The following is a 15,852-nucleotide window of genomic DNA, read 5'->3' on the forward strand; positions in this document are numbered from 1 at the left end:
CCATGAGACACTGACTGGTCATGTGACCACCGGGTGATGAGACACAAACCAGGGGTAGAACATCAGGATTAATGAAGTCGCTCCGTAATAAGAGACGATCAGGCCAAGAACTCGGAACACTGGGAGCTCCAGAGTGGCGTATACAGCTCAACAGAGAGAGAGAAAAATTATTAGGCATGATTGTGATCAGGTGATGGACAATGCACATTATGTGCTCAGTGCAGACAGGGACTCCTGCATGACTAGCTATGACATCATACATTAAGCCTAGACCCAGAAGGTGACACAGACATGAGGACTTCCTGGGACATAAAGCGTCCCACCGCACCACAGTCTGTAAACCTGAGGGACTTGTGATGGTGGTAAGGAGACAACATCCAGACATCTCAGTTCACCAAACACTCTGACCATGAACCCTCCAGATCTGCTCCTTTACCTGGGAAAAGCTATTCACAAAAAGCTAAACTAAACAAATGTGTTTTTATCCTGGACTTAAACACTGAGACTGTGTCTGAGTCCCGAACACTAATTAGAAGTCTGTTCTATAACTGTGGGGCCTTTTGTACCTGAGCTGCTACCAAATATTCTGCACCTTTAGATCGATGTAGGTGTGACGGGTCATAAAAAACAAAATATCTCTCAGGTGCTGTGGTGTGAGACCATTAAGTGCTTTATAGGTCAGTAATAGTGTTTTATAATCAGTGTGAAACTTGACTGTAAGCCAATACAGTGAGGATAAGATAGAGGTGATGTGTTCATATCCCCTGGTTCTAGTTAGGACTCTAGCTGCTGTGTTCTGGACTAACTGGAGCTTGTTTCTGCTCCTACTGAAAAATAATTTATATTACAGCTACATATTGTGTATAGTGTATATACATATATAATGTGTGTGTGTGTGTGTGTGTGTGTGTGTGTGTGTGTGTGTGTGTGTGTGTGTGTGTGTGTGTGTGTGCTTTAGAGATTCCTGGTTGTGGCAAGCTCCAGAAGAACTGATGGTAACTGTGAGCTCTCAGTGATTTATAAGTGGCAAGTGAAAAGACAGCGTTTTGTTGAATATCAGAAGATTCAAACACACAGTGCTCGTGACTGGGAGGCTTTTCATATCCATGATGACAACTTCCTCGTTGTGGCTAATCACAGAGAAGGTTTATATATATAGACAGAGCCCAAATCTCCTTCACTAGGATTAACAGATACAGAGCTCGTGTTCTTATTCTTGTCCTCACACTCCATCTTGCTTACACAGGTGAGATGAATCACAACATTGACAGCGTTATTTACAAATGGAACAGACAGTCCAGGAAATTTGAGGTGAATCAAACCATCTCAACATCTGGAGCCTATGACTGGGAGTTCTTCACCATCGGACCTTATCACTTTCTGGTGGTAGCCAATACCTTTAACGGCATATCCACGGACATCAGCTCCACAATCTACATCTGGATGGGGGGAAAGTTCCAGCCATTCCAGTACATAACGGTAAAGCAGGATGCATGAAATTGCCAGATGGGTCCTGAGTGATCATCCGTGGACTACAACCTCACCCTTTAATTAATTACAGCCGTAATTAGTAATGAGATACAGGTTAAAGTATGTGTGTGTTTTGGGATGGGGTGAATTTTAGGCATTTAATTGTTTTTATCTTAGCTGCATCAAGACAGAATGTTTCATAGAGGTATAATAATAGGCAGACATTTAGTAGGCGATAGTATAAACAGTTAATGAATGCTCCAGGTCTGATTATTTAACTTATGAAAAAACAATTCAGAAAACGCTAGACTAAACAAATCACCCTTTTTTTTAAACAACTATTTTGAAGGCTGTTCCCAAACTGAGGTGCTTTATATGGGGGTGGTCCCAGCTTGAGCTTACCACCTGATGTACCAACATATAGCCTGCACTTCTGATCAAAGTAGCCTTTTGAATCATAAAAAATACACGAACAAGTGATTGCATGTACTGTGATGCAAAGCCATTCAGAGCTAGAGCCATCGGTAGTATTTCAAAAACAATGTGGAATTTGTCTGTGAGCCAAAGCAGCAGTGTAGACACATAATACAACTGTTTATCTCTAATGAGGTGGAAAGGAAGAAACTTTGAGAGGAACCAGACTCAAAAGAGAAAACCATCCTCATTGATGTGACACTGGACAGGAAATAATTTAAATGTAAATGTAATGTCCTTCCCACACCAGTCTGAGCTCCTGAGGAACTAACAGTCTAACAAAAAGTCATTTCTTAGTTTATTACAGACTTAACACTAATACCTTCCTGCCAAAGTCTTCAAATGCTCAATGATGAAGACTTGAGCACAAACCTGGCTGACACAATGGCAGTTCATAGAGTGTATGATAGTCTCTTCACAGTAGTCCCATGAGTCGCAGATCTGTCCCAACAGCGTGACCAACAAGAGACTCCAACCAGGTGTAGTGCACCAGGATGGATCAGGTAGGTCCAAAAAAAAAAGAATTGATCACACTGGGAAAACATGATAGAGGCAGGGAGTTTAGAAAAGTACAGCCATGAGGTACCAGTTCAATTAAGTAATTAACTCCACCTCGGCGTGTATGAGGGAAAGCCCGAGTAGGCCCAGTGAAAGATCCAGGGAAAATAGGGTGCAGCCATCGATAGACGTCTTTGTGGTGATTCCATCCAGCAGTAGATTGTCGAGTTTGACCAGATCCCTGCAGAAAAGGGTGGGACCGAAAGCCACAGTCCAGCTGAAGGGCCAGCCTGAGTTGCACTGTGATACCTCCACACTTACCACATCTTCTTCGGTGTTTTCAGCGAGGCAACTCCACCTGAAACCCATGCAGGTGCACCGGGAGTAGAGATGAGACAGGTGGAAGACCAGATCGCAGTGTACAAAGGGCACAATTTGGCAGAGCAGTGACCATGTTTCGAATGTTTAGCAAAGTCAAGCGGTCATAAATCAAGGTGGCATTGCTGTCCAGACAGAGGACCACAGACACCAGCACCATCTTATCCTTTCAACCATATATGCAGTGCATAGTGAATGTTTCTCCAGGAGCAGATGTTCAGCAGATAGTGGTCGCTCTGTGCTCTTCTGAAGTCTCTTAGTTTTATGAACATTCAGAGTCAGGTTGTTGGCTCTACACCAGGCAGTTAGCTTGTCATTCTTGCTGATGAGACCCACCACAGTCCTGTAGAATACCTCATCATTAGGGGAGGGATGATCTTCCTTGCCGCTGTTCTGCACCTCAAACCTAGCATGGAAGTTGTTCAGCACATCTGGTAGGGAGGCATCACTATCACAGGCAGGTGAAGCTGTCTTGTAGTTTGTGATTGCTTGGATTTTCTGGGCATGTGCATGCTTTACTTCTCTGATGGGTCTGGACAGTTTGGCCCTTGCTGTTCTTAGGGTCGCCCTGTCCTGTGAAAGCTAGGTCTCTAGACTTCAGCAGCACTTTAGCAGTCAACCACGGCTTCTGGTTGGAGCATGTAGTGACGGTCTTATAGACGGTCATGTCATCAATGCACTTGCCGATGTAGCTGGTCTCTGATGACGTGTACTCCTCCAAGTTGACAGAGTCACCGTTGGTTGCAGCCTCCCTGAAGAGGTTCCAGTCAGTGCACTCAAAGCAGTCCTGAAGGGCAGAGGTGGCTCCTGCTGGACAGTTTCTCACCTGCTTCAGAACCAGTTTATATCTTCTGATGAGTGGGTTGTATGCTGGAATTAGCATAAGAAAGATGTGGTCTTAAGATCAAGATGCTTAAAAGTTAACATTCTGATGGAATTTAGGGAGCACTGATTTGAGATTTGTATGAATGAAATGTCCAACGATGATAAACATTCTGCAGGTTGCTAATAGCCCTATAGAATTCACATAGCACCTTTTTATCATTAGTGTGGGGGGGGGGGGGGTGTAAACTCTGACAATGAAAACCAGGGTGAATTGCCGTGGTAAATAAAATGGCCTGCATCTAACAGTCACAAACTCCACTAGTGATGAGCAGTAACTAGAAACAAGCACAGAGATCTTACACCATTCAGTGTTGACGTAAACACAAACACCACCACGTTGTTTCATGGTTTTTTTCATTGTAAATAAATATGCATCTAAATAGTTTATAAGTAGATTTTTGTAAAGCTACTTTTGGCCTTTGTATTTTATTACACATGCTATGTAGAGACAGTTGAATTGAATTAATCTGAATCTCTGGTTAAAATTAGCATATAAACCCACTAGTTATTACAATAATCTGGTCTTGGCTGTGGAGAATGTGGTAGATATTTGAGAAATGATCTGCTTACCTGAACTGTCTAGTTATCTCACAAACTTCTGAGGACCTCTGTAAAGGCTAGGAACTAACTGGCCAAACTCTGAAACTGTGAAAGTTCCTTCATGTTAGTGGATATGCCCAGTAGGTTCCTGCATCCACCTTCTTTTTATCTGCAGGATTTCTAACCCCTCGTTGCTAATTACAAACCTGATGAAGGAGATATTGGTCTGATGGACAATGATGTCTCTGAATGTGACTGAATTCAATTTGCTCATTTCAGACATTTGGAGCAATAGATTGGGAGATGTTTCAGATTGATAACAGGTTCTTTCTGGCTGTGGCGAACTCTCAGAAACTCAGTAACTCCAACACAGTTGTCTACAACATCAACTCCACCATCTATGAACTTAACACCACTTCACAGAGCTTCATTAAGTTCCAGGATATAGCAACAAGCAGGTGAGTAAATGTTGAAGCTCTCTGTGTCCTTCATCAATTGCCAATGATGTGCATTAACACTTTGCATTGTGTTAATTGTGTTTAAAGTGCTTTAGATTGGGAGTTCTTCACTGTGGGTGATGATAAGTTCCTGGTGGTGGCAAACTCATATGATGGAGCTTCATACTCTTTAAACAGTGTTATATATAGGTGAGGTGTATCATGGTATAACTTTGCTAATCCACAGCTAGAGCTTTAATGGTTTTCTTTTGTTTCTTGTGTTAAGACATGAACATGAACATAACTATACTTTTAGATCCTCAAACCACAAAACTGATGTACAAATCATAGAGCAAATAAAATAAAACACTGACATTCTCCTGTACTCCTAAGATATGAAAAAGAAATTAGAGATTCAGATGCTGAAGTGAGCAGAAATTTGGGGGTTTTGAAGGTACATAGAATTATTAAATGTGATCAGTATAGAAGTATTAAGTGTGTGTGTGTGTGTGTGTGTGTGTGTGTGTGTGTGTGTGTGTGTGTGTGTGTGTGTGTGTGTGTGTGCACCCTTAGGTGGCAGGGTTATGAAGGATTCGTGCCTGTGCATAGACTAAACACAAATGGATGCAGAGACTGGGAATTCTTCACTTCCTCTGATGGATCGTACCTCATTTCCTCTAGCGCCAGAGCTGCTTACTCTAAAGTCCTCAAGCTGAAAACCTACTTCCAGCATTGAGTCCTAAAAGCCACAACATCAGGAGAAACATGTAATTCACAGCACATCATATACTTTGTTCAAACATGTTATTACAACCTTTCAAAAGGTTTTTATGAAGCTGTAGCACCCTCTATAGGACACATCGTCTACAACAAGGTCTAATCTACTATATTTAAGAACACACCTACACATGGAGTGTTTAAGGTTTAATGTATTTATGTATTAATGTATTAATGTATGTTTCATTTACTAGTTGTTCTAATCCGTTTTCAATTTTATGACTGTTTACAAACACGATTTTTCTGTAATTTGTTTGCGCTCAGTGAGACGTAAGCGTCTTTTGTCTTTGTTGTAGAAATAGTAATACAAGACTGGCAGCTATCAGAGCAAAAAGTGATATGTAAGCTTATATCTATGAAATCAATACCATGAAATACTATATTTTTATGATATTTTAATTATTCAACTATAATTATTTCAATTGTCTAGAATTATATTGTAAATGTTAAATGTGTTTCTGACATTTATACTATTTAAATAAAATTATATATACCCAAACACAACAAGGGGGTGCCCACTGCCTGAGCAGGTGTTGTCAGTGACCCGGGGCCCCCTGGCACCATCTCAGGGCCCCCAGTTTGAGAACCACTGGCCCTAGACTACTTGTTCTGAGCAGGTGTGGTCAGTGACCCGGGGCCCCCTGGCACCATCTCAGGGCCCCAGTTTGAGAACCACTGGCCCTAGACTACATGTCCTGAGCAGGTGTGGTCAGTGACCCGGGGCCCCCTGGCACCATCTCAGGGCCCCAGTTTGAGACCCACTGGCCCTAGACTACATGTCCTGAGCAGGTGTTGTCAGTGACCAGGCTGTAAAACTGCTGACTAAGTTACAGACATTGATGACAAACTCCTGCTGATGATCTGGGAAACGTCTCTAACAGCAGTCACAATGTCATTGTTTGTGTTAAACACGTTGTGAATGAGTTGTAACATTAAACAGGAGATCATGACTTACTCTGTGCTCAAAGTGATGCTCGCAGCTCCAGGGCTTTTCTCTGTGGGGGAACGAGGACGATGATGAACAATTCCAGGATCTGCTTTTTTTTATTGGTTGTGTTGTTAAATCTTACCCAGATACAATAGTGCTATTTTCTGATTGGCTGTTGTGTAGCCTCTTGTTTTGATTGGCTGATAAGTGTCAGGCTAAGAGCTCCAGGGGAGTTTTATGTATATATATATTTCAATATGCAGCTGAACATGGCATTTGTTTGTTTGCTCGTTTGTTTTTGCATAATATTACTGTTTTTTCCCCGATCTGTGTAATTCTAAGTGTTCCCTCAGTAATAGTAATCATGTGCAGTTCACCAAACTGATTTAGTTTAGTTTTGATTAATGTTTTAGTTAACTATTTACATTAGGCCACATAAATGTGTCTCGGCGAATCGGATATCAATCTGATCTTTCTATTCCCGCCCAAAATGAAGATATATTTGACCTCATTTCCGGGGTAATTGTAATGGGACACACTTTGGTGTGTGGTTTTTCAAAAAACAAAAACAAAACATCAACACACAGGTCACCGATCATGCGCAGAATGCTGTTTCATTTGCGCGGGCATTTCCAATCCCAGGATCGTCTCAGATGGATAATGAAGGAGAAATAAAAGTAAAGCTACGATGGATAATAAGGGACAAAACAGTCATAGATTTTATATTTTATATCTATTATGCTTTATTATCTTACAGTTAAGCTATTTTTGTATAACCTGTGTATCTCTCCACAGTTAAGTTATACTGAATGAAGATAAATAAAAAGGAGACCAAAGTAATAAACCTCTTTATACTTTAATTATTGATATACTTTGTTTCTGTCAGACTGGATCCCAAAAAATGTAAAAATATGTATCTCAGGTGTTTCGTGTCAAATTACATTAACAGTTATAACTTCAGATACCTGTCCTGATCTCAGCCAGTCATCATCATGGGCCAGTCATCATCATGGTCCCTGAAAACTCGTTCTCTCCTTATTCTCCCATTGCGTAATCCTCCAACAGTGCCAGCAGTGCCATCATAAAGCATTACATACCCTGGTCACCGGAGGATTTATATGTTTCTAGCAATTAGACTGATCGTTAACACCTTGACAAAATCACAGACTTAATTTGTGGGCGAAAATTTAAGACGAAAATATTATAGTGAGCACATACTTCTTCATGACGGTTTTGTAATGAACACCGTAATAGGACTGATGATGAGGAGCGATTGTGCTTCATGACTGTATTTACAGACTTTGACATTGTATGATATATGTACATTAAGGAAAATATTTAGTTTGTACACTGTGTTCTGCAGTTCTGTAATAAAAGGGTATTTCATGCTATTCTGTATCACATGTAGTCGCACAATGTGACTGTAAGGCAGCGCTGATTATTCATTCATTCCTTCATCTCCTACCGCTTATCTGAACTACTCGGGTCACAGGGAGCCTGTGCCTATCCTCAGGCATCATTGGGCATCAAGGCAGGATACACCCTGGACGGAGTAGCGCTGATTATTATTATCATTTTATTTTTAATACATTTTGAATTACGTTTGGATTTTACTAGATGTATGTAGCCTAAAACAATGGGCACAAATAACACTGTTGGATTTAATCCTCATGATAATGTGGATATAACATATGAAATGGAGTGAAAATTCAATGTCATTAATTCTTATCGTTCTTCTCACATGAATTTTCTACAATCTAACTTCAGTTCACGACCTCACCATCTGTGTCGCCAATTCCCTTTGTCTCCAGAACGTGTGAACGCACGGCTCAAAGTTTGTTTAAAGGTGCTCACATTTTAATGTCAAGTTTGTTTTTTATAGATCACAACCTTTGCGCGAAAACTGGTGTACGTACGTTTCCAGCCCCGTTTTGTGCGTACGCACGCTTTATAAATGAGACCCCTGGTCTTTTTTCCATTGGATATCAGATCACAACGCAGGAAGTGACCAGGTGTAAAAAGCCCCAATGTCTCATCCTGGTGTCTAACGCAGGCACCGACCATACTCTTGTTTCCAGTTACATTTTGCCGTTGTTGTAGAATTACATTTAGATTTATTTACACAAAGATAATAATTCACTCACAGTTCAGGGGCTTGCAGTGGTCCGTTGTTTCTGCTGTCAGTCCTCTGACACGAACATATCACACAGAATGAACGACAAAGAGAATATGTGTGAGTAAATATGTCATGTTAATGATTTTATCTGTTGTTTGTCATTTGAATGTTGGTGAGCTAACATTAAAAGTGATGTGACAAATTGGAAATAGGTTTATTTTATAATTCATTCATTTTACAATTCTGGTAAAATTACAGTTTTGTTGTAATTGTGTGTAAACGCTTAAAAAGGAATTTAATTCCATCAGTTTTTTAAGTGATGCTGTCGGCGTATAGAATAGGCGCGTGTTGCATCGCGTTAGGAACACGTGGTTTAGTGTTACAAAAATCTATTCTAATTGCAAATAAAGTTAAATAAGTAAAATTCTATACAGGTTTGAGACTTATTAAACTGAATTTGAGCCAAATTAACAATTAGCTTAAAACAACACAAAATAGTATAATTGATAATGATATATATTGAGAGTTGTATTATTTTTAAAAGTAATGTTTTAAAATTTAATAATTTATAAAAAAAAAATTTATTGCTTATTCTTTTTCAGATATTTCTAGTAATTGCTAATATTGTTTTTATGAGTTAAACGATTAAGAATGTTATCTGTAACCTGTAACATACTAAAATTGGAAGCAACCCAGTCATCATGGTTATTAGTAAAAAAAAAAAAGTATTGTGTACAACGTTCCACTTTATCCAGATCAGTCAGTCAGTTAAGGCATGTTTGGTTTCTAAAGTTTATTTATTGTGCATTAAACGTGAGACTTGTTAGTGGTTAGATTTTAGCAGTGTTGTATAAAGTAGTAGAAAGCAAGACTTGAGTAAAAGTACAAGTATCGTACTAGAAACAGACTTCAGTAGAAGTGAAAGTCACCTTTTAGAATATTACTGAAGTAAAAGTCTTAAAGTATCTGATATTTACTGTACTTAAGTATCAAAAGTCATTTTCTGATATTTAATGTACTTAAGTATTTGAAGTAAAAGTAAAAGTAAAATGTCAGTGATTTTCAGTAGGTATAAGACCAGGGGCAGTTCTAGGGTTTCATCTTTAGGGGTTTTATCCCTCAGTGAGAATTTAAAACAAGAAGACTTTTATATTATATATTATATGACTACACAGTAAGCCAAAAGTTATGGTGTTATTAAATGGTAAAAGTGGACACCAAAATTTTATGCATGATGTAATGATGTCAGTCTTGAATCAGATCAGTTCATGTGTGTGTGTGTTCTCTACAAACAGTAAGTTAAATAAATGACGTCATTAATAAACTAATATTCACAAAGACCAAATCAATAAATGTTATTTTTATTTAGTATTGATGTCGCATTAATATTTAGTTTGTGCTACAACTCTGGTAACAAGAATAGTGACATTTCACTGCCTGTGGTTGCCGTTATAGATAAACGCCCCCAGCTCTGATGTGATGAAGTTAACATGAAGTTTGTTCACTCTCAGTAAATATTATTGTGTGTCTGTCCTTGGGCATGCACATTCTCTTTACACACACACACACACACACACACACACACACACACACACACACACACACACACACAACCATACAATCATTCAGTACAATAATTTGAAATATATTTAAAAAAATATTATTTGTTAAATTATAATTTATTAAAAATGTTTATTCACTATTATTATTTGTAAAATCATTTTGTAACTTGTAATTATTTTTATTAAAGTTTTTGGTTTCTTGAATACATGATGAATACATTTATTTATCATTATGTTTTATTTTTGCCCCTCAGGTCACTCCTGATCTCAGTTTGTATTGAAGTTTAATCAAGCTGTTATTGTTACACAGCAGTGTGTGTGTGTGTGTGTGTGTGTGTGTGTGTGTGTGATCTATTAAAGCTGAGGTTTACATCACAGGATCAGTGTTTTTACTGTTCCGTGTGACGCTGATAATTGGTTAGCTGTTGTTTTTGTCATTCAAATGATTTGTATAGCACTTTTGACATTGAGCGTTGTCAGAAAGCACCTTTAGAAAAACCTGTAAGATTTTTGTAATATCATGTGGTCCTCCTACACACTGCTGTGTGTGTGGTTCAGTGACAGATTAGTGCGAGACTGTAGTTTGTATAACAAACCTGCACTGAAATGATAATGCTGCCTTTCATTGTCTATTTTATTTCCATGATAAAAGGTGCACCATTAACTTTAGCTAGTCTACACAATTTTATTAACACATAGTGTCCATATTGGTTTTAGCCGTAATCCTGACGATGTTACTCAGTAATGAGCAACTTCTATAAATGCAGTAATAATTACTTACCAGAAGGGTTAAAGTTCATAAGAAATAAAAATCTCCCAGAATTTATTACCTTCACAACAAAGATATTTTAATGTATAATTTTGTAAACAAACTGAACATTTGCTTGTCATTCAACTGATGAACAGGATTTTATTGATTTTGAGTGTCTCTATTGGTCCTTTTATCAGGAGGCGATCACATTTAAAAGAAATAAAAAAAAAATAATAATATTCCATCTATAAACACACAGAACACAAAATAACAGAATTATACCAATCTAAATACATAATGTAATATAGTATCTCCAATAAACACACACACACACACACACACACACACACACACACACACACACACACACACACACACACACACACACACACACAAATATCATTGATCTTTGTGCTCCAGGAGTGTGTATGTGTTTCTATAACGACGGATTAATGCGGCTGGCAGCAGGGCCGCACAGGCAATGAGCAGCAGCTTCAGCACCACGTTCCATGACAACACGTCATCCAGAGATGACAGATCAGACAGGACCACGCCCGTCTGTACACACACCAGGTTATACGGTATCAGACCTACAGACACAGACACCAGGTTATTTGACACCAGACCTGAAACACATCTGTTAAATTCATCACTCACCCTGTAGCTAGTCTCTGATGAGTGAAATTATTTACATCAATTCATCAGTGTGTGATCAGTGTGTGATCAGTGTGTGATCAGTGTGTGATCAGTGTGTGATCAGTGTGTGATCAGTGTGTGCAGGGTACCGATGAAAACGGAGAGGGAGAAGTGAGTGAGGGGGATGTTGATGATCGGAGAACTCATGTTGAGGAACCAGTTTGGACTAACGGGGAACAAACGCAGGAACAATAGGAAGAAGAACAAACTGCTCTGGTTCTCCTCCACCTACACACACACACACACACACACACACACACACACACACACACACACACACACACACACACACACACACACACACACACACACACACACACACACACACACAGAGTTCAGTTCCTTCAAACGAATCCTGCTTCCCAGTTAGGTCACTTCAGTGTACGTGTGATGTTCTATTGGTAGTAATAGTGTTAAACAAACAAACCTTTGTCTGCAGCTGAGCGACTCTGTCAGGGAATATCCGTACAATGTGCTGCTTGCCGAAGAAGTGAGAGAGCAGGAAACACATTGAGGCTCCAACAGTGGTGAGAACAGAGCACAGAACAAGACCCAGCCACGGTCCAAACAGCGCCCCCGCCAGGATGTTCTACGCTCACACGCCAGACAGAAACCATTAGTCAGAAAATCAGTGAATTATATGACACCAGCATATAATATAATGCCTGTGTGTGTATGTGTGTGTGTATGTGTGTGTATATGTGTGTGTATGTGTGTGTATATGTGTGTGTATGTGTGTGTGTGTGTGTGTGTGTATGTGTGTGTGTGTGTGTGTACCAGTAGTGATGATCCTGGGATAGCGAACGCCTGTTTGTACAGATAAGCGCTGGAGAACAAGAGCAGGACAAAGCCACTGTGTTCCTTCTTATACAACCGTAACAACCCGGCCATTTGGTTTAATTCCTGCAGATCTGATGGGAACTTCAACCTGACACACATCAGGAGATATTAGGGATGGGATCTCCTTCGTTCTTCTGGAAGTCACTCTGGATAATCTGCCAAATGCTGTAAATGTAATTGTAGTTCCTAACATTCTCAAATTAGTTCTATACACTACAGACCCTATACACTACAGACCCTATACACTACAGACCCTATACACTACAGACCCTATACACTACAGACCCTATACACTACAGACCCTATACACTACAGACCCTATACACTACAGACCCTATACACTACAGACCCTATACACTACAGACCCTATACACTACAGACCCTATACACTACGGACCCTATACACTACAGACCCTATACACTACAGACCCTATACACTACGGACCCTATACACTACAGACCCTATACACTACAGACCCTATACACTACAGACCCTATACACTACAGACCCTATACACTACAGACCTTATACTCTACAGACACTATACACCACGGACCCTATACACCACAGACCCTATACACTACAGACCCTATACACTACGGACCCTACACACTACGGACCCTACACACTACGGACCCTACACACTACGGACCCTACACACTACGAAACCCTACACTCTACGGACCCTATACACTACGGACCCTATACACTACGGACCCTATACACTACAGACCCTATACACTACAGACACTGTACACTACAGACACTATACACTACAGACACTATACACTACGGACCCTATACTCTACAGACCCTATACACTACAGACCCTATACACTACAGACACTATACACTACAGACCTTATACACTACGGACCCTATACACTACAGACCTTATACACTACAGACACTATACACTACAGACACTATACACTACAGACACTATACACTACAGACACTATACACTACAGACACTATACACTACAGACCATATACTCTACAGACCTTATACTCTACAGACCTTATACTCTACAGACACTATACACCACGGACCCTATACACCACAGACCCTATACACTACAGACCCTATACACTACAGACCCTATACACTACGGACCCTATACACTACGGACCCTATACACTACGGACCCTATACACTACAGACCCTATACACTACAGACCCTATACACTACAGACCCTATACACTACACACACTATACACTACAGACCCTATACACTACAGACCCTATACACTACAGACCCTATACACTACAGACCTTATACACTACAGACCTTATACACTACAGACACTATACACTACAGACACTATACACTACAGACCCTATACACTACAGACCCTATACACTACAGACACTATACACTACGGACCCTACACACTACGGACCCTACACTCTACGGACCCTATACACTACAGACACTGTACACTACAGACACTATACACTACAGACACTATACACTACGGACCCTATACTCTACAGACCCTATACACTACAGACACTATACACTACAGACCTTATACACTACGGACCCTATACACTACAGACCTTATACACTACAGACACTATACACTACAGACACTATACACTACAGACACTATACACTACAGACCATATACTCTACAGACCCTATACACTACAGACCCTATACACTACAGACCCTATACACTACAGACCCTATACACTACAGACCCTATACACTACAGACACTGTACACTACGGACACTATACACTACGGACACTATACTCTACAGACCCTATACACTACAGACACTATACACTACAGACCCTATACACTACAGACCCTATACTCTACAGACCTTATACACTACAGACCCTATACACTACAGACCCTATACACTACAGACCCTATACACTACGGACCCTATACACTACGGACCCTATACACTACGGACCCTATACACTACGGACCCTATACACTACGGACCCTATACACTACGGACCCTATACACTACGGACCCTATACACTACGGACACTATACACTACAGACCATATACTCTACAGACCCTATACACTACAGACCCTATACACTACAGACCCTATACACTACAGACCCTATACACTACAGACCCTATACACTACAGACCCTATACACTACAGACACTATACACTACGGACACTATACACTACGGACACTATACACTACGGACACTATACTCTACAGACCCTATACACTACAGACCCTATACACTAGAGACCTTATACACTACAGACCCTATACACTACAGACCCTATACACTACAGACCCTATACACTACAGACCCTATACACTACAGACCCTATACACTACAGACCCTATACACTACAGACCCTATACACTACAGACACTATACACTACAGACCTTATACACTACAGACCCTATACACTAGAGACCTTATACACTACAGACCCTATACACTACAGACCCTATACACTACAGACCCTATACACTACAGACACTGTACACTACAGACACTGTACACTACAGACACTATACACTACAGACCCTATACACTACAGACACTACACACTACGGACCCTACACACTACGGACCCTATACTCTACGGACCCTATACACTACAGACCCTATACACTACAGACCCTATACACTACAGACCCTATACACTACAGACACTGTACACTACAGACACTATACACTACACACCCTATACACTACAGACACTGTACACTACAGACCCTATACACTACACACACTATACACTTAACAGTAACAGCAGTCTGCATGTGTATAACACCATGTGTATAACACCATGTGTATAACACCATGTGTATAACACCATGTGTATCTTAGTGCAGGTGTCAGGACTAGTGAGCACGACACAGGTGTGATTTGGGACACAGAAGACATTTTCACACAACAACATGCAGCAGTTATAGAGTTTATTTTCACTGTAATGATGAGGACATGTGTGTCTGACCTGATCATGTCCACCTCCTGCTGGTCACTGCTCGCTCCCACATGGCTGTGTTTCATGCCCCGTGGTACAGGGGGCAGATAAAAGGTCAGACAATACAGATATAATGTAGAAAGTAAAATAACACAAACTAACCCCACTACAGAGCGCATGGTTCCGTAAACACACAACCAGGAAGTGGGGAACAAGGGGGCGGGCCATGCAGAGGTCATGTGACTGTGGGCAGCCAATTGGAATTCGTGTTACTTTTAAAAACGCTTAAAAAGTTTTGAATGCTTCAGAAGTCTGTGGAGATTATTACTATTGTATTAAGAAAATAAATTAATAAGATTAAAATGACGTTTTAATAAACAGAAATACTAAAAGAACCGATGGAAACTAAACAAATAATATTACTTTATTGTAATTGAGATTTTTTTAAATAATTTATTATTATTATTATTATTATTATTATTATTATTATTATTATTATTATTATTATTATTAGTTGTTGTAGTGGTATTAGCAATATTATTAGCAATATTTTACATTTTAACTTTTATG

The 15,852-nt window shown here is 39.9% G+C and overlaps 2 protein-coding genes across 4 annotated transcripts in view; one reads left to right on the forward strand and one right to left on the reverse strand.

Moving 5' to 3' along the window:
* Window positions 1-6,048, forward strand: part of tspearb (thrombospondin-type laminin G domain and EAR repeats b) — an 11,501-nt gene extending 5,453 nt beyond the window's left edge. The window contains exons 7-11 of the mRNA XM_027136803.2: window positions 959-1,145; window positions 1,247-1,479; window positions 4,525-4,703; window positions 4,791-4,892; window positions 5,256-6,048. Coding sequence (XP_026992604.2) covers window positions 959-1,145; window positions 1,247-1,479; window positions 4,525-4,703; window positions 4,791-4,892; window positions 5,256-5,418 — 864 coding nt within the window. The 3' untranslated portion in view covers window positions 5,419-6,048. The remainder of the gene's footprint in view (window positions 1-958; window positions 1,146-1,246; window positions 1,480-4,524; window positions 4,704-4,790; window positions 4,893-5,255) is intronic.
* Window positions 6,049-10,896: 4,848 nt separating this feature from the next.
* On the reverse strand, window positions 10,897-15,509 carry tmem41aa (transmembrane protein 41aa). Of its 3 annotated transcripts, none has more exons than XM_027136804.2 (5): window positions 15,313-15,509; window positions 12,290-12,440; window positions 11,940-12,101; window positions 11,602-11,740; window positions 10,897-11,406 (listed from the first exon to the last, which is right to left on the reverse strand). In XM_027136804.2, exons 1-5 carry the CDS (start codon window positions 15,459-15,461, stop codon window positions 11,216-11,218), a joined length of 792 nt encoding a protein of 263 aa, XP_026992605.2. In that variant the 5' UTR covers window positions 15,462-15,509; the 3' UTR covers window positions 10,897-11,215. The 3 variants fall into 3 exon arrangements, with proteins under 3 accessions (XP_026992605.2, XP_026992608.2, XP_026992606.2); XM_027136807.2 differs by having other exon boundaries at window positions 12,290-12,507; window positions 15,313-15,508; XM_027136805.2 differs by having other exon boundaries at window positions 12,290-12,517; window positions 15,313-15,508.
* Window positions 15,510-15,852: the final 343 nt, after the last annotated feature.

Source organism: Tachysurus fulvidraco, chromosome 6 (assembly GCF_022655615.1).
Source record: "Tachysurus fulvidraco isolate hzauxx_2018 chromosome 6, HZAU_PFXX_2.0, whole genome shotgun sequence".
Classification (NCBI taxonomy): Eukaryota; Metazoa; Chordata; class Actinopteri; order Siluriformes; family Bagridae; genus Tachysurus; species Tachysurus fulvidraco.

Excerpts from the sequence above, each read along its gene's own strand:
- tmem41aa (XM_027136804.2), bottom strand. The coding sequence starts at position 15,461 with ATGCGCTCTGTAGTGGGGTTAGTTTGTGTTATTTTACTTTCTACATTA. Across the intron at positions 12,102-12,289 it reads TCCCAGGATCATCACTACTG|AACATCCTGGCGGGGGCGCT; the intron begins GTACACACACAC and ends GTGTGAGCGTAG. Across the intron at positions 11,741-11,939 it reads TCGCTCAGCTGCAGACAAAG|GTGGAGGAGAACCAGAGCAG; the intron begins GTTTGTTTGTTT and ends GTGTGTGTGTAG.